The 23,462-nt window shown below is 40.0% G+C and overlaps 1 protein-coding gene and 1 non-coding gene across 5 annotated transcripts in view; one reads left to right on the top strand and one right to left on the bottom strand.

Moving 5' to 3' along the window:
• The window catches only part of gab3 (GRB2 associated binding protein 3), a 146,196-nt gene that overhangs the window by 59,992 nt on the left and 62,742 nt on the right, over positions 1-23,462 (bottom strand). For all 4 annotated transcript variants that reach the window (XR_006313792.2, XM_043704854.2, XM_043704856.2 and 1 more), the window contains exon 2: positions 8,364-8,664. Coding sequence is in view for 3 of the 4 variants with exons in the window: in XM_043704854.2 (XP_043560789.1) it covers positions 8,364-8,664 (301 nt within the window). In the remaining variant the exon portion in view is untranslated. The remainder of the gene's footprint in view (positions 1-8,363; positions 8,665-23,462) is intronic.
• On the top strand, positions 13,180-13,281 carry LOC122557574 (U6 spliceosomal RNA). The gene has a single exon (XR_006313876.1). It is a non-coding gene; the product is annotated as a U6 spliceosomal RNA (small nuclear RNA).

The following is a 23,462-nucleotide window of genomic DNA, read 5'->3' as shown; positions in this document are numbered from 1 at the left end:
AGTGACATCTGTCCTTTGGTTGGGCCAATGCTTCTTGCTATGAGAGAAAAGAAGTGATTGCACATGCTGAAAGTGGATGGAAGTGCAATTACTGGTGATGCACCAGCAAAAGGTACCCTCATTGAATAAGCCGAAAGCCCAGAGGACAGAATGGTTGGGTTTGGGAGGAGGAATTGGGTAAAGGACATTAAAATGGATATGATGCTTGCAATACTTAAAGTTATAGTCCCTGAGCCATGGGACTGATGTGCACCATGGCAGAATTAGAGTGACTGGTGACCCTGTAAGTATGAGGTTACAGACAGAAGATGGTGACATTTATCCTTGTGGTGTAGACAAGATCAATGACCATTTTTTCTCATTGACGGATGTTCTTTTTACACTATCCCAGGCCTTTACCTAGGTTCAGGCAGACTGTATCTGTTAGCATGGCCTCCTGTAGCAGTCAGCTGGAAAAAGGACTACCCTCTTCTCCATTACCATCTCCATCAGCACCTCCAGGTCCCTGTCTGCGACACAGGGCCATGTTCAAAAATAACATTCAAGCACTGTGTGAGAGGCAATTCCTGGCTTGCAGAATCTGATGTGATGTGCACTTTGGCTTTATATATGGCAACATAGAAGATACTGGCAGTGCTGAACTTTTCCATCTCATTGGCTGTGTAACTTCCTACAAATGGCACCAAGATCCCAGCTGCATACTTAAATGAAGTGGACAGAGGAATATTGTGTGAGAAAATTTGCTCCGAGCCATGGCAGACCAGACACCATAAATCAAACTCAGCAAAACACTTTAACTAAAATGGGAAAATTATGGATGGGTATATGAATAGGAAGGGTTTAGAGGGATATGGGCCAAGTGCCGGTAAATGGGACTAGATTAATTTAGGATATGTGGTTGGTATGAACGAATTGAACCAAAGGGTTTCATGCTCTACGTCTGTATGACTGTATGTCTATTAGTATACCAACTGCTTAAGTTGACCTAAAACGATATATTTGTTAATTCAACAGTTCAATTAGATTGTCTTTTAATAATTGAATAAAACTTTTCAGTAACAAATAGCTTGCACCTCAGGGAAGATGTAACCTGATGTTCACTTCATAGAAAGTAGTGTGTTGATTACAGACAAAAAGGGAAGAATAGAGTAAGAACGACAACAAAAGCCAAATTTCATCCCATTTGAAATACACAAAATGAAGCATAAATTGGATTTTCATCTTCAATGAAATTTACAACAATTACATTACATTTATTAACCTTTCAGGATGAATGTTACATTAATGATTTACAGCCGGCTGGCTATCAGTATTTGTAGTCAAATGTTGGAAAATCTGGTGGATTAAGTGACTCATTCCTTGACTCCTTCTGTTTAAATGAGATAATCTGCTTTAGTGTCAGTGTGTTTTCATGGAATTTTTTTAAACATAAGTTCACATTTCTTTCCCAGAACTGTACATCGTCATGTATGCAAAAAATTTACAAGCTAAAATGCTTCTTTTGCTTTTCTTTTACAGAATCAGCATTTCTTAATTATGATTTATTATTGTGATTTTTGTTGATAATTCAATATGCACATAAAAATGTTAGCCATGGTTATAAACCTTGAGGTGCCCTGCTATTTAACAAGTCATGATGGACAGACAGAACACTTAGCTCACTATGTCGGCATAAGTGGTCAACACAATAACCTCCAAATCTTTTGAGATAAATCATTTCAAATGTAAGCCATTCATGAGACAGAACAAAATAGTTTGGATTTCTAGTGCACAGCAGTATCGAATGTACGATGCTTTCACTATTTGACCTTAGGCTTTTAACAGACAAGATACTGTCTTTGTTCCAAGGGACCCTACTGATAGATCAATAGCCTACTAATGTGTCAAACAGCTACTGAGTAGTGTTCTAGGACAGTACTAAAGGACTCCTTTTATCATAACTGACATAAATAGATTTCTTTGTGCTGCTAGCTGCAAAGAAACATGCTCTAGACTGCATGACAGACTGTTTCACTGCAGAGACATTAACTCTTTTGATGGCTCAATTGCCAGGATAAGGCTAAACTTTTCTTCCTGAATTAGAAACCATGGAGAGTTAGGATCCTGAAGCTGAAAAGGGTTATAAAGACAAATGTATTGTCTTCCTTCCTCCCTTGAAGGTACTGCAAGTTGTTGGACTCTCAATTCATCACAGAAATGACCATGCTTCATGTGTATAATTAGCAGTAAAGCCGACTCTGACTATGGCAGGCATCACATTTGACCTTCATCCAATCCTCATCCAAAGTACACAAATGTACCTTGCATCAGTTGTCACTGGATGGCGATCAGCAACAGAAATCCTGGTCACTTCTTTTCAGTTTTAGGATCAGGATACTGAAGACAATAGTAGTGCTCTACCTGCTGCCCTTTTTGATGAGGAAACATTAAAGGTGAGGAAATCAACAGCAGAATATCAATCCTCATAATGCCTGTCCAGTGGCATCTCATGAAAATAGTACTGAACAATGGCAAGTGTGCATCTCACTGTAATACCTTTGATAGTTGAGTAACTAAAGCCTGACATTTAGATTCATGCTAAATAATGGGGATGGATTACCTACAGAACAATACACCAGCAAATATATCCAACATCAAATGTGAAAGAGATTTAGTTAACTTTTACTGTCAGTGTTTTGTTCTTGTCAAGAAACTGAACTGGAGACTGAGCTATAATGCAAGACAAATCAAATGTAAACAAATGTGTCCAGTTCTGGTCACCTCATTATGGGAAGCACATAGATGCTTTGGTGACGGTTCAGAGGAGATTTACCAGGATGCTGCCTGAATCGGAGGGCTTGTCTTCGAAGAGATGTTGTGAGAGCTAGGTCTTTTAACACTGGAGAGAAGGAACTTGAAAGAGGTGTACAGCGTAACGAGAGGTATAGATAGAGTAGCTAGCCAGAGACTTTTCCCCAGGGCAGAAATGGCTGTCACAAGGGGTCATAATTTTAAGGTGATTGCAGGAAGATATAGGGGAGATGTCAGAGGTAGGTTCTTTATGCAGAGAGTGATGGGTGCGTGGAATGCACTGCCAATGGTGGTAGTAGAGTCAGAGACATTAGGAACATTTAAGTGACTGCGGAACAAACACATGGATAGCAGTAAATTGAGGGCTGTGTAGGTTAGGTTGATCTTAGATTAAAATAAATGCTTGGCACAACATTGTGGGTCAAAGGGCCTGTACTGTGCTGTACCGTTCTATATTCTATGTTCTAAAACTTGGGAAATTGATGAATAAATGACAGCAAACTTAGATTTCATAAAGCTGAACATTTTAAGTAGAAGAACAGATGAATGTGGTCTAGGAAATAATGAGTTATAGAGGGGTTTCAATACGGAAGTTGTGGAGAGAAGAGAATATAGGGTGGAGCCTTTGCCATTTGGGAAGAAGAGAAAAATTTTGGAGAATCACAAGTACAAAGTGAAGAGAAAATTAAGGAATCATGAGAGAGATGAGTAAGTGATGCCCTACTATGCACCAAAAATGTTCTGACCTGTCCAAGACTTTGAGACAAGTGTGAGGAGAAGCTTCCCAAGGACAAGAAAAATAAATTAACAGACTTGGACTTTGAAAGCATGTGTCAGCCCATCAAAAAGAAAATAGTCTGTTAATTTTTAAAAAGATTGCTTTACTCATGAAAATCAAGCATACCAAGGATGTTTTTTTTTAATTGAAGAAAAATTGTTTCAGAAAAATCATGCACCATTTTTGTTCAGAAAATGACAAAGCAAGTTACAAACGAGTTCCTATGATTTATCATTATACAGTTAATTTGAAAGTATTTCAGCTCAGATTTTCAACAAGTCAGGCTGACTCAGGAGTACTTTAAAAATAGTTAGAAGGAACCAATAGTGAGATTGCCATTCACCACACCCCTTCACCCCTTTTTCAATTTTCAGCATCTTTTTGTTTTGCTGGTACTGGGTAAGGGTGCAGCTTTCATTTATTCACTGGTGGGACATGGGCATCACTGGCTGGCCAGCATTTATTGCTCACCTCTAGTTACCCTTGAGACGTGGTGGTGAGCTGCCTTCTTGAACTGCTGCAGTCCGCATGCTGTAGGTTGACCCACAATGTCCTTAGGGAGGGAATTCCAGGACTTTGACCCAGTGACAGTGAAGGACTGGCGATTCCAAATCAGGATGGTGAGTGACTTAGAGGGCAACTTGCATGTGGTGGTGTTCCCATGCATCTGTTGCCTTTGTCCTTCTAGGTGGATGTGGTCATGGGTTTGGAATGTGCTGTCTAAGGAACCTTGGTGAATTTCTGCAGTGCATCTTGTAGATAGTACACACTGCTGCTACTGAGCGTCAGGCCTGGAGTGGGTGGCTGCTTGAAGATGTGATGCCAATCAAGCGGGCTTAGATTAGATTAGATTACTTACAGTGTGGAAACAGGCCCTTCGGCCCAACAAGTCCACACCGACCCGCCGAAGCGCAACCCACCCATACCCCTACCTTTACCCCTTTAACCTAACACTACGGGCAATTTAGCATGGCCAATTCACCTGACCCGCACATCTTTGGACTGTGGGAGGAAACCGGAGCACCCGGAGGAAACCCACGCAGACACGGGGAGAATGTGCAAACTCCACACAGTCAGTCGCCTGAGTCGGGAATTGAACCCGGGTCTACAGGCGCTGTGAGGCAGCAGTGCTAACCACTGGGCCACCGTGCCGCCCACCGGGCTTCTTTGTCCTGGATGGTGTCAAGCTGCTTGAGTGTTGTTGGAGCTGCATCCATTCAGGCAAACGTGGAGTATTCAATCACACTCCTGACTTGTGCCTTGTAGATGGTAGACAGGTTTTACGGAGTCAGGAGATTACCTATTAACTACAGTATTCTTAGCCTCTGACCTGCTTTGTGTTAATGTGGTGAGTCCATATAAAAAGGCATAATTAAAAAGGAATGCTGTTGAATGCATCAATTAACAGGCCATCAACAGTAGCTTAGAAAAAATACATTGTTTCTGAAGCCTCAAAGAGTTCAGCTGATTTCACATCTGAGTGAGTTTTGTTGGGTTTCAGAGACTCTGAAATCGCATCTCAGCAATTCACATTTTGAATGGCCATTCTAAGAAGCTACTAAAAGATTAGTTGTTCCTCACTATAGTGACTGAGTAGACATTTATTTTTGTTACAGATTAACTACTTGATAGTATTTGAAATCTTTGAATAGGTTTCATGAGAGTTTTTCCTCAATATCATACCTGTATGAGTGATATCTCGAGTAGGTTGTTCGAAGCCTCAATTATTTTCATCTCCACATGGCTTCTAAGGGCTCTTCAGTGTGAATAATTGCAGCTCTATTAGTTTGTAACTATTTTATTTGTTAATAACCATTTCAAAAACATGGATCCTGAACTCCGTGAATATTAAATGAGTGGTAATGGAGAGTGCAGGGCGGGAGGGGAGGGGGTGTGCTGAGAAAATAAGGAATCAAGACATGCTGTGGAGTACAAATGGAGAGAGCATATGGGGCTATGGGAGGACATTGAGGATGTTGGAGTCTGATATTCATGATTAAAAATGGTCTGAAAGTCCAGTATGTGGAGGTGACCATTCAAACCCATCCATTTGCCTCAGTTTATACCTTGGGTCTATCTCCGGAAGCAGTAGCTCCGACCCTATCCCACCTCTACCTAACCAAAGTAAAAATTAGGTGGACAGTGACTTTGTCAAGGAATGGCTCTGTTGGGTGGGATGTTTCCTCTCTCAATCTTGTTTTGTGCAGGAAGGTCCAGTGTAGCCGGTACTCTGGGGTTATCTTTGGCAGGTTAGCTTTGAAGCAGAAGATGAAGAGATCCAGCCAAATTGGCTGCCTGTGGTAATGCAATAACTAGAGGTAGGCCACTTAGTACAGCTGCACCAGTAAAAACAACTGACCTGTCAGTGATTTGATGAACCACCTGATGAAGGAGCAGCGCTCCGAAAGCTAGTGCTTCCAATTAAATCTGTTGGACTATAACCTGGTGTTGTGTGACTTTGAACTGTAAGTGTTCACTATGGTGACAGGTTCACATTACAGGTATCAGAGATCACAGGCAACAAAGGCAATGCTATGGATAACTAATCAGAGCAGAACAATGAGAACCAGTCAAAACTGGGTACCAGGACTTTTTAAGAAGCTTCAAATCTATTTGCTATAATAAGAACTTTTATAATGCCCTATTTACTTTTACAGTTTGCAACATCTCACATTTTCTTTGTTGAACAATGTTACTTGATCTGTGGGGATAACAAATACAGTCAGGATTGAGACTCCAGCCTACTGATTCATGATTTCTAGACATTTCTACGTCAATTCAAAGCAAGCTGCTTATTTCGATAAAATTAGTACAGTCCCTGAAATGTCAGAATAAGTAGGTAGAACTGTAATTATCAGGGTGGAATAAATCACAAGACTGCTATCCACAATTACAAAGGAAGTAATTTGAAATGTCTAAAGCCTGGAGAGATGCTTCTATCTTGTCAAAAGATTATCCTTAACAATATAGGCTTCTCTGGAATCAGATTGTAAAGAAAAATCCAGAAATGATCCTCACAATTGGATTCATTGTATGGACGTAAAAGGTTGGCTTTCTTTATGGATGGTCAAATGATGGTCTTCACAAGATTGCAAGAGAAATACAAATCAGAAACAACATTCAGCTCTCATGTCTCTCTTTCTTAAAAGATCCAATTGACAATTTCCTGTCAATAGTGTATCATTTCTACATATGATTTCAGAATTTTCATGTCCACTTTGCCACTTAAAACTTCGCTCTTTAATTGAAAAACTTGCTCTTTAATTGAAAAACTTGCTGATATTAGAAATGAATTTGCACTTTAATAATTTGAAATCATATCTCTGGCGCCTTGACTTGCAAATTAATGTGTACTAAATTTTAAGTCTGACCCCTTTCATGCAGTTCAAAATTTTATATTTCCCTGAAGATCACCCTTACGTCATTTCTTCTGAACAGATAAGCTTCATAACTGTTCATTAAATGGTTTGCAGTTTCATTCGTTCCCATGTATTTACAGTGAATTGAACCAAATGCAATATTAAAGGTTTGATTGAACTACAAAACATCTCAGAATTTCATAAAGATCACCTTTGACTGTATACTACAGGTTTGGGTATGTAATTGAACATTTCCTTTCTTTACTGTTTTGCAATGGTTGCACACATTGAGTATCAAGTCTACTAAGATTCCAGATCTTCAACTTCTTCCTTAGGAATTTTTTAGATTAGATTACCTACAGTGTGGAAACAGGCCATTTGGCCCAACAAGTCCACACCAACTCTTCGAATAGTAACCCATCCAGACGCATTCCCCTAAACTATATTTATCCCTGACTAATATGCCTCACACTATGGCAATTTAGCCTGGCCAAGTCATCTAACCTGCACATCTTTAAATTGTGGGAGGAAACCCACGGAGAAACGAGGAGAATGTGCAAAATCCACACAGACAGAAATCCTGGGAGGGAATCGAACCCAGGTCTTTGGCGTTGTGAGGCAGCATGCTAATCACTGAGCCATCGTGCTGCCCAAAACATTTGACATTATTAATTCAGCATGTATGCCACCGATTTCCTTTCTATGTGCAGTACTTGCCTGTATTGTTCAGCTCATTACTACATGAAACCAATTCATTCCACAGCTGTACACCTAGAATCATTTGGGTTCTCCTCATTAAATATTATTTTCAAATTCAACATGTTTGCATTGAGTTTCTATATGCAAGTAAGTCTGGAAATTAGACAAACGATTCCACCTTGTGCAGATGTACCTACCTGATAGCTTCCAAATTAGATATTTGTCTTAAATCACAACACTCTAAAAACTCAATCTTTCAGAACGGGAATTTCACCAGCAGTAGAGCATCTTCACAGTCATAACTATACTGCATTAATTATCTTATAAAAAATCAAATGGAGGTTGCTAAATAGTAGAAGAGAATGAGTCAGACACTCTGAAGGTGCATGTGTGTTGGATGAGAGGCCAGTTCAAAAATTCACATGTATAATAATGTACTGAAGTGCAACTTCAAAAAGAAAACTCCATGAATTACATCAATTCTGCAAGGGTTGATCTGTGGCTATTGCCATTTGTGTTTTGATCATGTTCCATGTTCAGCCATTCTTGATAGCAGTCAGAGAGGTCAAAAAGAATCTGGCTGGCTACAGCCCAGTCCCTAGTTCACCAGAGAATGAAATACATGTCAATTTCTTCTTTTTTTAACCAATAAAATTGCATCAAAGAAATTGCCCAAGCCAACCCTCTTACCCTAGGGAAACTAAGGCAGGTAATACAGTAATTATTTTAAGTTGTACCTGTTCCATCATCGCTGGAACTAAAGCCACAGATTAGACTGATGTGTCGTACCCAGCTGTTCATTTCATCCTGCGTTTTAGCCACCAAGTAAAATGTACGAGCCGGAGTCTTAACTTCAAAGATGTAGCTGTTCTGGAATTCTTTTTTACTGAGCTTTAAGCCAGCTTCAATGTTTTCACATTCAGTGAGGTTTATCATACGGAGAGGTTTCTTGGAGTGGTGGTTTTTGTAGTATTCAAGGACATCTGGGTTGCCACTCAATCGACCACTGCGTAGCACAAACCAACGCTTCCTCCAGGCCTGGAGAAAAACAGAAGGCAGTCAGACTTCAGCACTATTGCAAGAGCACAGATTGTCTTTGCCCCTCTTAACAGGCTTGAGTCTCACTGGAAGACCTTTTGTGTTCCTCAACTTATTGGTAATCCTTCACTTGCGAACTATGCTGATGAGTTTTAGAAAACGGTAACAGGGTCAGAAGAATCAGTGTATGAAAGGGATAACATGTTTGACAAAACTTCTGGCATTTTGGGCAGATATAACTGGGAGAGTTGATAAGGGGGGAGCAGCAGTGGTGGTTTACTTGGACTGCAAGAAGGCTTTTGATAATATCCTGCAGAAGAAATTGGTATGTAAAATTAGAATGCAAGGGATTTGGGGTAGATAGATTAACATAGATAGAGAACTGATTGGCAGACAAGAAATAAAAAATAGGTATAAGCGGGTCTTTTTCCAGGTGGCAGGCAGAATCTAATGGGATACTGCAGGGATCAGTGTTTGTATCCTATTCATCCATGATATTATGATTTGATGGGGGAATTAAATGTAACATTTTGAAGTTTGCAGATGAACAAAGGTGAGTGGGAGCATGAGCAGTGAGGAGGATGCAAAGGTCCTTCAGTATGATTTAGACAAGTTGAGTGAGTGGGCATTATATGGCAGATGAAGTATAATGCGGATAAATGTGAGGTTATCCACTTTGGTAGCAAAAACAGGAAGGCAGATTATTATTAATTGGCAGTACTTTGGAAAAGTGCAAAGTACAACAGGATCTGGGTGGCCTCACACACCAGTCACAGAAAGCAAGAATGCAGGAGCAGCAGTCGGTGAAGAAAGTAGATGGGATGTTTGCTTTCATAGCGAGAGGATTTGAGTACAGGAGCAGGGATGTTTTGCTGCAATTATACAGGGCTTTGGTGAAACCACAGCTGGAGTTTTCTGTGCTATTTTGGTCTCCATGTCTGAGGAGGGGTGTTCTGCTTATGGATCCAGTCCAATAAAGATTTACCAGACTGATTCCTGGGATGGTGGGACTGAAATATGAATAGAGACTGGATCAGTTAGGATTATATTCATTGGAGTTTGGATGAATGAGGGGTGGGGGTGGACCTCACAGAAACACACAAATTCAAACAGAAATAGACAGGGTCAACTCAGAATGGATGGTCCTGAACACCGGGGAGTCTAGAACCAGGGGTTACTGTTTAAGGATATGGGTAGGCCCTGTTCACCGAGCTGGGAATTTGTGTTGCAGACGTTTCGTCCCCTGTCTAGGTGACATACTCAGTGCTTGGGAACCTCCTGTGAAGCGCTTCTGTGATCTTTCCTCCGGCATTTGTAGTGGTTTGAATCTGCCGCTTCCGGTCGTCAGTTCCAGCTGTCCGTTGCAGTGGTCGGTATATTGCGTGTGTGGCAACATGAATTCGACTGGGACAACACTACTATTATAGGACAAGCCAAACAGAGAACAGCCAGGGAATTCCTAGAGGCATGGCACTCATCCACAGATTCAATCAATAAGCACATCAATCTGGACCCAATATACCGACCACTGCAATGGACAGCTGGAACTGACAACCGGAAGCGGCAGATTCAAACCACTACAAATGCCGGAGGAAAGATCACAGAAGCGCTTCACAGGAGGCTCCCAAGCACTGAGGATGTCACCTAGACAGGGGACGAAACGTCTGCAACAAAAATTCCCAGCTCGGCGAACAGAACCACAACAACGAGCACCTGAGCTATAAATCTTCTCACAAACTTTGAATATGGGTAGGCCATTTAGGACTGTGAGTGATGAGCCTGTGGAATTCTCTGCCACAGAAAGTGGCTAAGACCAAAACATTGAATGTTTTCGAGATGGAGATATATACAGTTTTTTGTGCTGAAGGGATCAAATGGCATGGTGAGAAAGTGGGAACAGGTTACTGTTCATTCAAGAAATAAGGACAGATTAGGAATCAATTGCTACAACTGATTTACATGAATAAGAAATGTTTGGAGAGATATGGGCCAAGCTCAGACAGCTGAGACTTGTTTAGTTTGGGATTATGGTTAGTATGGACTGATTGGATTAAAGGGTCTGTTTTTTGTACTGTATGACTTTAGGACTCTGTAACTGTGATTCCATGCTCCAGTGTGATTCATAATTATGAAGCAAAGTGGAATGGAGAAAAATTGCAATAAAAAGGTTTTTTTCAAAAAAAAAAGGAATCATCTGCATGTTACAAATGAGTAATTTCTCTTTTCAAAAGTGTTAGAAAATAGATCAGTTCAGAATGTCTATAATTACAGACATGGTGCAAATGGAAAGGTATCAATATTAAATGTAATTGTATAAAACGTTTTCTTCAACAGATGAAAGACTAACACAGTGTTCTTTTGAAAGTACTGTCACATGGTTTTGGACATAACACATGTGGTAAAAGTGGTTTAACACACTGCACAATTTCCTTTAGTTTAAATCTTTCAACTTCGTATTCTTAAAGGAGACGTTGCACAGCAGTTGTGCAAATTGTGAATATATCGCTCATTAAAATGACTTATGCATCATTACTGCATTGGAATTTCTTCATAAACACCATTCCAGCACAAAATGAATACAAAACAGGAAGCCATTGGAAATGATATTGATCACTGATCTAGGAAAGAAACTACAGCTCTCCATCACTGTATTTATCTGTTTTTTCCAGGCACTTTAACACTTGCTGTTTTAATTCAGAATCCAGGAAACCAGTTCCGATCTGCCAGCTTTCAGCCTGTACACTGTTAAATTTTTGTGACAATCTCATCAACCCCTGTAAAATCCAAAAGGGTCAATCTTACCAGCTGTTAGATGTGCGTGGTGCTGGAAAAGCACAGCAGGTCAGGCAGCATCCGAGGGGCAGGAGAATTGACATTTTGGGCATAAGCTCTTCATCAGGAATGAGGCTTATGGGCCAAGACTGAGAGATAAAATGGAAGTGGGGTGAGGCGGAGAGGAAGATAACTGAGAATGCAGTAGGTAGATGAAGAAGGGAGAGAAGGTAATCGGTCAGAGATTAGGGTGGAGTAGATAGATGGGAAAGACGATGGACAGGTCAAGAGGGTGGTGTCAATTTGGAAGCTTGGGACTGGGATAAGGTGGGGGGAGGGGAAATGAGGAAACTGGTGAAATCCATATTAATCCCTCTGAGATTTTCTATAGTGGAATTGGTCATCCTGGGAACAGATGCAATGGGGGTGAAGGAGTTGGGAATAAGGGATGGCGTTTTTACAGGAAGCAGGGTTAGAGAAGGTATAGTCCAGGTAGCTGTGGGAGTTGGTGGGTTTGTAGTAGATGCCTGTGGTTCGTTGGTCGCCAAAGAAGTAGTTCAGTTACACTTGTGATAGTGTCCATTTCCATTGGAATACCCTGCAACTTATGTGCTCCACTTACCACAAAGTCTCCGGTGTTTGGGTTCTTGAGACTCGAGAACAGCTAAGGATAGCTTAAAATTTAATACTGAACAACATACAGTATTGCTCTTTCATTGCACAATAATTCTATGTTTTCTGCTGCTTCTTCTGACATCCCCATCTACTGGTGCTATTCTGTTTGGAATTGTTTCATTTGACTGAATAAAGGCAAGTGTCAAGAGTGTGGTGCTGGAAAAGCAGGTCAGCCAGCATCCGAGGAGCAGGAGAATCTATGCTTCGGGCAAAAGCACAGATCTCCATCATCTGTAGTCCTCACTTTCTCCTGGATAAAGGCAACTCCAACATTACTCAAGAAGCTTAATTCTAACTTTATCAAAGCTGTTCATTTGATTGACAATCCATCTACCACCTTAAATATCCATCCACTTCACTACTAATACACAACATCAGCAGTGTTTGCCATTCATAAGATACACATCATCTTGCCAAAGCTCTTTCAACAACATGAGGGTCGGTGTGGACTTGTTGGGCCGAAGGGCCTGTTTCCACACTATAAGTAATCTAAAAAAAACACCTGCCCACACACAACTTTTACCATCAAGAAGGACATGGCTGCAGGAGCATGGGCCCACTTCCACTTGCAATCATAGAATCCCTACAGTGTGGAAGCAGGCCCATTCACTCAACAGGTCCACACCGATCCTCTGAAGAGTAACCCACCCAGATCCATTCCCCTACCCTATTACTCTATATGTACCCCTGACTCGATATGCACCTAACCTACATATTCCTGAACACTACGGGCAATTTAGCATGATCAATTCACCTAACCTGCACATCATTGGATTGTGGGAGGAAACCGGAGCACCCGGAGGAAATACACGCAGACACGGGAGAATGTGCAAACTCCACACAGACAGCCGCCCAAGGCAGGAATCGAACCCTCGTCCCTGGCACTGTGAGGCAGCAGTGCCAACCACTGAGCCACAATGCCACAAGTCACATAACACTCTAATTTGGAAATATGTCACCACCCTTTCTCAGACCCTGGGTCAAAATCCTGGAGTGTCCTTTCTAACAGCACTTTGGGTGTTTCTACACCACACGGACAGCTGTATTTCAAGAAGGTGACCCAATGGCACATTTTGGGAAATACATACCCTAAAATTGGAATGATATAGACGATTCACATGCTCCATGCACAAGGATGACATGGAAATTTGTGAAGCATACCATATTTCTTGAACTCTCTTGTGACTTAGTAGTATGTCCCTACCCTTGTTCTGGGAGGCACATGTTCAAATCCCACTTGCTCCAGAACTGTGTAATGACATCTCTGAACAGATTGTTTCGAAAAATAGTTAATGATAAAGAATTAGTGCTGATCTTGTCACTGTTGCCCAGACTCTGTGACCGAATGAAATTAAGGTTGAATTTCCTCTGCTTTCTAGAGGTGCTGTCTGACTTATTGAATATTTCCAATTTATTGTACTTTGTTTTTAAACTTTCAGCATCTGCACTATTCTTTGAGTAAGTAAATGTTACATTATTTTCAAATATAGCACTGAAGCACACATAATAGAATTGAACAAGCAGCAGTATATAAAGCCCTTCAACTGAATGAATACATATTTGAAGTCATTTCTTAGATTAGGTAATTATAGCCTTGCTTTTGTATTGGTTTACTATGACTGGAAACATGGAGGAAGAAGTCAGTCAAAGTTTGGATATACTTTGCAGCCAATACAGAGTTACTCTTTATTCACCAGGAATCTATTACTATCTACATTTGCATTATAATGGCATCTGTGCAGAAAAGAATTTTGACTGTACTATTCCCACATAGTTGTAATGATGCTTGCATTAGTCAGTTCTGAGTAACTACTAATCAATTATTCATCAGGCATGATGTAAGCCTGATAACATCACATAATTTCTCCACCACTATTTGTTTGCAGTACTTTATATGTTATAAGGGATAAAGGTGCCCTAATATAAATAATAAAGGACTTGCTATTGTTTCCCAGAAATTGGAACCCTTATCATTGGAAATGTGTTTCCTCTATTTTAAACTTCCCAATATTATGTTCCTGACCAACACATTTAAACTGAAAGAAGTTGTAACAAATTGAAATCTGAAGATTGTGAAGTGAGCCTTGAAAGTTTATTACAATGTGTGAAAGTTTCATTATGCTTACAAATTTAGAAAATGGATCTTATGGTGCCCATGTACATCTCCACACTCTGAGAAAAACTAGACATGCCCTTTTGTAAACAACCTTCAGAGGCCCTTTTGCAGCCAAAATTTGAATGCTGGATGGAAGGCTGGACTGGAGTTCCTGGCTTGAGTTCAAGCAGAACAAATGGCAGAAACGAGCCAAAAGCTAGTAACCTTAAACATGCCAGATTTGCAGTGTTTTACAGGTGACACTGAACAGAGAAACAGAGTGAGCCAGAAACTAAAGGAAAGAGGTGTCTAAAGTAAAAGTACAAATCAACAGACATAGCTGTGAAAGTTTAAAAAAGAACCAGAAAGAACACCATTTCTACTAGAAGACATTAAAGGAAAAACCACCTTCATGTGTACCATCAAAAGACAAAAACACCTTGAAGGTCATGTATGCCAAGTGTGTGAAAATCTACCAAAAGTGGGGCTCACTTCATAACCTTTGTTTGCATAGTGTTGCAGTCATGTGCACCTGGCTTGCCCAGCCATATGACCTCCGCCGTTATATACTCACTGCAGGCAGCTTTCTTGCAACCAGTTTGAATACAGAAAGTACAAGCAACATTGCACGCATTGAACACAGGATGCATCAAAGTGGCTTGCTGAGCACATTACCAACTTGCCCACTTTGTGCAGCAAACTCAGAAGTTGCAAGGACCTGGATGTCCAGGGGTTCGAAATATCAATATTCGTTGATTAATGGAGTTAAAGATTCTCAGAGATTTACAGGCAATTATTGTAAGTCCATAGTTTAGTACAAAAAAAAGTTTCCATCTTTCCCTCTGGTTCCTTTCCCAGTCTAGAATTTATACCCACTGGGGAAGAAGGCATCCTTTTATATATATTTAAAAAGAAACTCACCACCAAATTAACTCATCACCAGTGAACAAATTACAATACAGCCCACTAGAGGCATGTAACAATAAAAAAGATCAAAATGGGAGCGAAAAAGGTGAGTGGAAGATGAAACCAGTGTTGGTGGGAGAATGGGTTTACCTGCTAAATACAAGTCCAAAGGGCATCAACCAACTCTGGAGTTGTTCTGTTTGAGCCTAATGTGACAAGAACATATAGCTACCCTGAAAGTTGTCTTGGACTCTTCTGTTTCAGGCTCCATTTCTGAGCTGTGTTAATAGTTGACCTCAGCTGGTACACTACAATTACTCTCAGCCTTAAATGGATTCAGAAAATGAAGCATCATCAACAATGCAAGGACCTTCACAAATGTATTAAAACAAAAATCGAAGGTAAAGGCTGAGCAGTCCATACTCTTCACTGTTAACCAACTGAAAATTGCACATTTGGATGTCTGGTGATCACAAAATCAAACTCATAAATTGAGTTCAACCACTTCAGACCATCTGTTCTTCATTTTAATAGTCTCCATTTGCTTCTGTCAAGGTCATGGATGGGAGGCAGGGGACTTGCTGCTGTAATTTAGCAAGATGTTCATTAGTTCAGCATTTACATGCTAATTGTGGGGAGCTTTCACATTGGTGACTAACTCAGTCTCCATACCAATCTACTCGCCTACCCCCAAATGTAGGCTGCAAAACGGAAAATCGCAGCATTTATCTCTAATCTGTTCCACCCCTTACCTCTCCCTGACACTTTTGTTTCCCTTGTTCTTCAACTTCTCTTTTTCAACAACATAAAACACATCACATTTCCACCTCTCTTCAGTTCTGAAGTCCATATTGGGTTTGGAACAGTACATCTGTTGCTTTCTCCATAGATGCTGCCAGATCTGCTGTGTTCATTTTTAAGCACTTTCTATTTTTATTTCAGATCCCCAATAGCATTTTGCTTTTACTCAAATGTGTTGCTGCCTAAACTCAAACATCTTATTAACACTGAGTTGGTCAACTCAGTCATGAATAATAGCAACTTTGGTAAGGTTCTGGAAGCCCACCAGTAATCATAGAAACCCAGATGCCCCAGCAAATATCAGCATCTTCTGTTTGGAAAGACAAAGAAATGGGCAAAAATAACCATTTCACAGTTTTTCCTTTTATCAGTTTGGAATGTGATCTCATATTATTCTACACATGACCATATTTAAATTCAAACTATTAAAGCTGGTCCACAGGCAGCATTTTCCAGAGTCAGGGGGCCAAGGAAAAGTACATTTTAATAATTTGGGAAAGCTGTCTTCTGTGCTTCCTGAGGCAGTTCATCTACTTCAAGGGGATGTGCTCTGCGAATAGAGTGATTCTCAGGAATTCCCAGGAGACTGGGGAAGGACATTGGAGGGAATGGGGAGGCAGGGAGAGAGAAAATAGCTATCGTGGACAAACCCTGATCCTCAAGAGTGCTGTGGACGTGGGAAGAACACCCCTCTTCCTGACAGAATACCAACGTTGAAAATGATTGATTCGTTGACCTTCTTTGTTGAGCCAATTCATGGCCACAGCAACCACTGAAAAACCCAAGCACATTACGTTGGGCTCAGTACTTTCTCCAGTTAATGCCATCCAATTTAGGAAATATTGGCATTAGGTTCCTCATTTATTTATGAAACTGGCCTAGTGCTTGTTGTAGACAATAACCAGGGTACTTGAAGAATCAGTTGACCCAGTTGGACATATTTCAGAGCCTTTGTGTCTCAGAAACAGACAGGTAGTTCTCCTATAACACCATAGTGGCGTTCCAGCAAATACTCGCTTAATAGAAAATCACTCAATAGAAACAATGGTTCTGATGGGAAAACTGGGGTTAGGGGCAGACCAGCAAAAAATATCACTCACAATTGCTCAAAAATCACTCAAAAATCTAACACAAAGTATAGCATAGCCTGATTGCAGGTTGAAACCATATTTATTAATGAAACAAAGTAAATTTAATACAGTACATTTAACAAATGCAAGGAAGTTGCTCTCTGGCAGCTGACATCGGTGCATGTGCAGAACAACACGAGGACCAACACTGACATCATGCATGTGCAGAACGGCAGGAAGACTTTGGCACGGACACCGGAGCATGTGCAGAATGAAGCATGTGAACTGATCCCCACTGGAATTGCACTATTGCGAACAGAGTTAAGTGTTCTCGAAGATACCGTTCCCTAATTCTTCAGCGATGTTATAGCCAAATGGTGTTGTCCCAAAACTACCTGTACTACAAAATTGATGCATGTGGCCTGATCCTATTTGTAAACAACAAGCACAATTTGGCCCTCCATCATGTGCTTAAAAATGAGCAGCTGACAGTTTCAATGTAAAATTATGGCATATCTTTAGCATCTGAATGATCACATTTATTATTTACCTGTTTGCAGTTAGTCTGGGATTGTTGCCAGGGCCTTCGGATCTCTCATGAGATTATAAATGGATTTTTGTATTATATAGGTTGGTAACAAATATCACAAAGATCTATGAACATTTGAAACCAGGACCTGTGACCTTCCCTCAAGTGTGAAATGCAAATATGGTGGCTATGTATGTTTGTGGGTGGATGTGCCGTGGGGAAAGAAGGGGGGGCCTGATATCCAATGAAGATATTCGAAATATAACTGACAGACCATATGATTTCAGTCACAAGTCTATATCTCAACTGCAAGAGCTGGCAATACATACACAATACATATAATGCAACTCACATCAATATGGAAAGATCAGACACAATTATAAAAGCCTTTCATTTTTGTTCAGATATCCATACAAACCTTATTAAATAGTATATTTTTAAAATATTTTCCAAACTTTCTTCATCCGCTCAAATAGTAATATTGCAAAGCAAGCACATGGGGGCTGGGAAACATCTGGTATATCAATCAAATGACTATTATTCATAAGCAATTCCAAACATTAAACGTGAACAGGGTACTTGACCTTGAAGGCTAGTAGAGGTTAGGTGAATAATTTCCTGGCTCTGGTGGAGACAGTGGGATGAGGGGAGAGAAAGTGGCACCAAATCATGATAGTAAACATTAACCTTGGCTAATTTTTTTCCACTCCCTCGCCCAGAGCACCAAGGTCAACTAACAAGGGTTCAAAGCAGAGGCTTTCGGGTCTTCTTGGCTTGAGCACTTCATTGGCATATAGGTTCTGCTTTACTTAAAATTCTTGTCTGCATGTTCTGGACTTAGACAGGAAATAAATTGAAAAGGAAATCAATTGTGCAGAATACATTAATACGTAAGATTCATATTACCATGCTCATGCATACTGGTACAATTCAGTTGGGTAAAATTTGCATGATTGTTATCAGTCTCACGATCTTTTTGTGATTCTGTCGACAGTACTTAAAATAACAGCATTTACGAGCAATGTTCTGTGTGCAGCTCTTAAGACAATCAGCAGCTTCTCTCGTTCCTGTTCTATTATTAAGTCAATGCTGATCCTTTGAGAATGAACTATTGTCAGCTGACAGAGTATAACTATGACATTAAATATGTCAAGTAACCATTTTGCTGTTAAACAGTTCTCTTCCAATAAATGCAGCTCTTGTCATGTTCCAAAGTACAATAAAAACAAAACAGATACTTTTCCTTTGCAAACACCTGAGAAACAGAAAATAGTTTCCTTCTAAATCAGGAAGTTGATCTTGTTTATCAAAATAATGTACAAAGAAGGAAGTTTTAAAAAAAGTTGCTGACCCGAGAAACATTTGACAAATCAGATGACATTGTTTTGAACAAAACTAGAGTAACAGCAAAAGATTGGGAAGGCAGTTGCTGCACTTTATAGTGTCAGAATTTAGGCAGACACTCAAGTTCTGTGTTCCAACTTGTGTGTCTTAAACTTACCCATCCTTTTACTAAAACTGACACTTTCAAGGTTTGGTGGAGTTCCTAATTTACATTTAACATTATTTTTTCCACAACTCTTTTCTCAATATTTGAACAGAAATTGCAATTTCCCTCTCTCAGCCGAAGCTCCCAGCAAAATAAGTTTACTTTTAAGTTCTTACATTTTGCTTGGTAGCCTTTCAAAACTGTATGATATTATCCAAGTGACATGATATTGATTTGCAAAAATTTCTGAGGATCATACTGAATCAGGCAAAGCCTCATATGCCCAACAAAATAGCAGCAGTAAAATGGCCACAAGACAGGGTGTGCAAAGAGGAGGGAGTTAAATATCTCCCAAGAGGGGTTAGGAAAAATTCCTTTTTGAGATTGCCAATTGGATACAAAATTGGCTTTATCGTGGGAGATGGAGGGTGGTGGTGGAGGGTCGTTTTCGGACTGGAGGCCTGTGACCAGCGGTGTTCCTCAGGCATCGCTACTGGGTCCACTTTTCTTTGTCATGTATATAAATGATTTGGATGAGACTATAAGATGCATGGTTAGTTTGCAGTTGACACCAAAATTGGTGGCATAGTGGACAGTGAACAAGGTTATCTAAGATTACAAAGAGATCTTGATCAGTTGAGTCAATAGGCTGCGGAGTGGAAGATGGAGCTTGATTTGAATAAATGTGAGGTATTGCATTTTGGTAATACAAACAAGGACAGGACCGATACAATTAATGGTAGGGCCCTGTGTAGTGTTGTCGAACAGCAAGACCTAGGGGCTCAGATTCATAATTCTTTGAAATTTGCATCACAGGTAGACAGGGTTGTTCAGAAGGTGTTTAGCATGTTTGCCTTAATTGCTCAGACCTTTGACTATCGGAGTTCAGACGTCATGTTGAGGTTGCGCAGGATGTTGATGAGGCCTCTTCAGGAGTACTGTGTGCAGCTCTTGTTACCCTGCCATAGGAACAATGATGTTAAACTGGAGAGAGTTCAGAGAAGATTTACAAGGATGTTGCCGGGAATGGAGAGTTTGAGATAAAAAAGTAGACTGGAAAGAATGGGACATTTTCTTTGCTGGAGCGCAGGATGTTGAAGGGTGACTCTATTGGGGTTTATAAAATCATGAGGGGCATAGATAAGGAGAATGACAAGAACCTTTTCCCGACAGTAGGGGAGTTCAAAACTAGGGGGCATATTTTTAAGAGGAGAAAAATTTATAAAAGGACCTGAAGGGCAACGTTTTTACACAAATGGTGGTTGGTGTGTGGAATGAACTGCCAGAGAAAGTGGTGAATGCAATTACAGTTACAACGTTTACAATGCATTTAGATAGGTTCATGAAGAGGAAATATTTGGAGGGATATGGGCCAAGTGCAGGCAGGTGGGACTAATTTAATTTTGAAGCATTGTCGGTGTGGACTGGTTGGACCGAAGGGTCTGTTTTCATGCTGTATGACTTTATGACTAATAAATGAGGTGGAGAGAATTGGGAAAAGAAGCCAAATATTTCAAACAGAGTGTGATAAGAGAAAAGAAAGCAAAATATTAGGACTGGTTTTGCTTTGTTTTAAAAAGAACACCACAGACAAATGAGTGAATGCTCTCCTGTGCACTGCAGAACCTGCTGCATCTTGATGAACAACTTGAGTTAATGTTCACCGTAATGCATGGCAATGCTACATCTGCGCTTAGATCACTCATGCAACATAACTGCAGTCCATAACTTCTTCAAGACTCTTATACATCCTGTTGACTGTTGCTAAAAGACCATGTGTGTTTAGTTTTAACCACAGAGGTACAGTGTTTGGGGCATGGAATAAGAACAAAATAAACTAACCACTCAAAAATTATAAACTTACAACTATCATGAATGATGTTTTGAATAACTGGGTTGCAAACCAATTTCTTCTGGCCAATAATCAAATACTAAATGATTTCTTTTACTCAGCATTTTCAATCAGATATAAATACGTTCTTCTAGAAATTATCTACGATTTTTCTACAAATAGCAGCAGTATTTCTTGCAGACATTTACGATGTTGCTACGCTTGTTGATCTGAAGAATTCATGTGCAAGTGTACGGCTGAACAGTCAGCTCTTCGTGATGTATTAGGACTCAATTGTTAACAAAGTGAAGGCTGACAGAATTTGAAAGTAGATCTCTACAGAAAAAAAACAGAGACCATCCATATATTGAGGAAGACTGAAATTATAACTCATTAAGCTTCCCTGCTACCTCCATCCCAAATTCTAATGTAGTAGGTTAATAGTTGCCTTTATTATAATCCTATTACCAAATTTTGTTTTATCGTGTATTTAAATAGAAAATTCATTGACAAACAGAAAGGAAAAAGGTAATTAGTGTGTAGGATATGCCTCCTTTAATAACTTCTCTTTTAATGTATCCACAATTTAAAATAAGAAACTCACTGACAATAATAAAACCCTGGTTGAGTAGCGTTGTATGTGAAGTTCAATAATGGTGTGATGCCAAGTGTGTAGACCATACATCCCAAAGACTGGTGGTTCTTATCAAACAGTATCTCCCATGCAACAAGTAAGGTACTGCCTTTACTGGTCAGTACATTGAGTACAGGAGTTGGAGGTCATGTTAGAGCTGCACAGGACATCGGTTTGGCCACTTTTGGAGTATTGCATGCAATTCTGGTCTTCCTGTATAGGAAGGACGCTGTGAAACTTGAAAGGGTTCAGAAGAGATTTACAAGGATGTTGCCAGGCTTGGAGGATTTAAGCTATAGAGAGAGCCTGAATTGGCTGGGGCAATTTTCCCTGGAGCATCAGAGGCTGAGGGGTGACCTTATAGAAATTTATAAAATCATGATGGGTGTGGATCGGGTGAATAGACAATGTCTTTTCCCCTGGGTAGGGAAATCCAAAACAAGAGGCAAAGGTTTACGGTAAGAGAGGAAGGATATAAAAGGGACCTGAAGGGGCAACTTTTTCACATAGTGTGGTGAGTACATGGAAAGAGCTGCCAAAGGAAGTGATGGAGGCTGGTATAGTCACAACATTTAAAAGGCATTTGGATGGGTATATGAATAGGAAGGGTTTACTGCAATAAGAGCCAAATGCTGGCAAGTGGGTGTAGTTGGACCAAAGTGGCTGTTTCCATGCGGCACATCTCTGTGACTCTATAACTCTACTGACCATACATGACCAATCCACACTTACATAATACACAATGGTATCCAAAATTAAGTGTGATTGCAAGACTGGTAAAACATTTGCTAAATAATCCTGAGTGAACAAAACATTGCCATGACAACCAAGTTATGATTATCAGTTTGGCTTGCAGTATAGCACACTAGCATGTGCTGAAAGCTTCATGTATCAAGCCTCCGTTCTTCACAGTCAGAAAGAATATGAACATACTGGGTGTGTCAATTCAATTCAACAAAATAGGTGAAACCCATTCTCTGGTCTGTTTCTCAGGACAGTGCCTTGATTATTTAGAATCAACCTACATTGTTTAAAATGTAAACAAAGCTTAACAGTTAAATGTCAATTATCATGAACTGGTGCATTCTGCATCTCAATGAATCTACCGGGGTCCATTTACCAACCAATTAGCACCCTCCTCACATACATTTACATTGATTTCTCTTGCAAATCATTCTGATGAGTGCTCAATGAAAAGCATAACGAAATGCGTATTTTCGGTTATATCCAAACTTTCTGCTATCAAATTACTAAATTCTAGTTCTTGGATTTTCTGGTATTCTCATGCTAGAGATATCAATGCGTAAATGTTTTATGACTTTCAGAGTTACTCAATAATAATAACAACAAAAAATAAGCATTATTTGAAAGCTGATGATAGATGAAGGGTGGCCTGATGTTATGACGAGTTACACAGTGCTACAACACCAGGCAAACCTCTACTTATTTTTATACAGATTCAGTAATTTTGTTCTGAAGAGAAGTTATATTTGACTCAAAATATTAACTCTGTTTATCTCTCCACAGATGCGGCCAGCCAATAATTACCAGCACTTTTTTTTCAGAATTCCATTATCTGAATGTTTTTACTTTTATTTCTGTAATTTTGTATCTCAGTTCTAAAAAAAAGCACAGCTGTGCATGTTTGAATCGGCTGAAAATCTGTCTCGCTCTATCATTAAACTCTCACGCTAAACATTTCCTTAATGCTAACATCAATTTGTATCTGTCATTTCCCTTTTATCAATTTGTCATTTTGATGAAGCAGAATCATGAGGCCAATGTTAGCTCATATACCCAAGGTTATAGCTAGGTATATTAGCCAGACTTTCAGTACCTCATCCAGTCCATAAGTCAATCACTCTGCTTGAAGGTTCATCACCTAAGTTCAACGTCTAAAAGCCAGCCAGTATATGTTTCACTCAGACTGTACGTTCATCACACAGACTGTAGGTCCATCATCTAGACTGTAGGTCCATCACTAAGACAATAGGAC

This window comes from Chiloscyllium plagiosum, unplaced genomic scaffold, assembly GCF_037043375.1.
Source record: "Chiloscyllium plagiosum isolate Xiang-an unplaced genomic scaffold, Cpla_swu_hap1 HiC_scaffold_11, whole genome shotgun sequence".
NCBI classification, from domain to species: domain Eukaryota; kingdom Metazoa; phylum Chordata; class Chondrichthyes; order Orectolobiformes; family Hemiscylliidae; genus Chiloscyllium; species Chiloscyllium plagiosum.
This window is presented reverse-complemented; position numbering and strand designations above follow the sequence as displayed.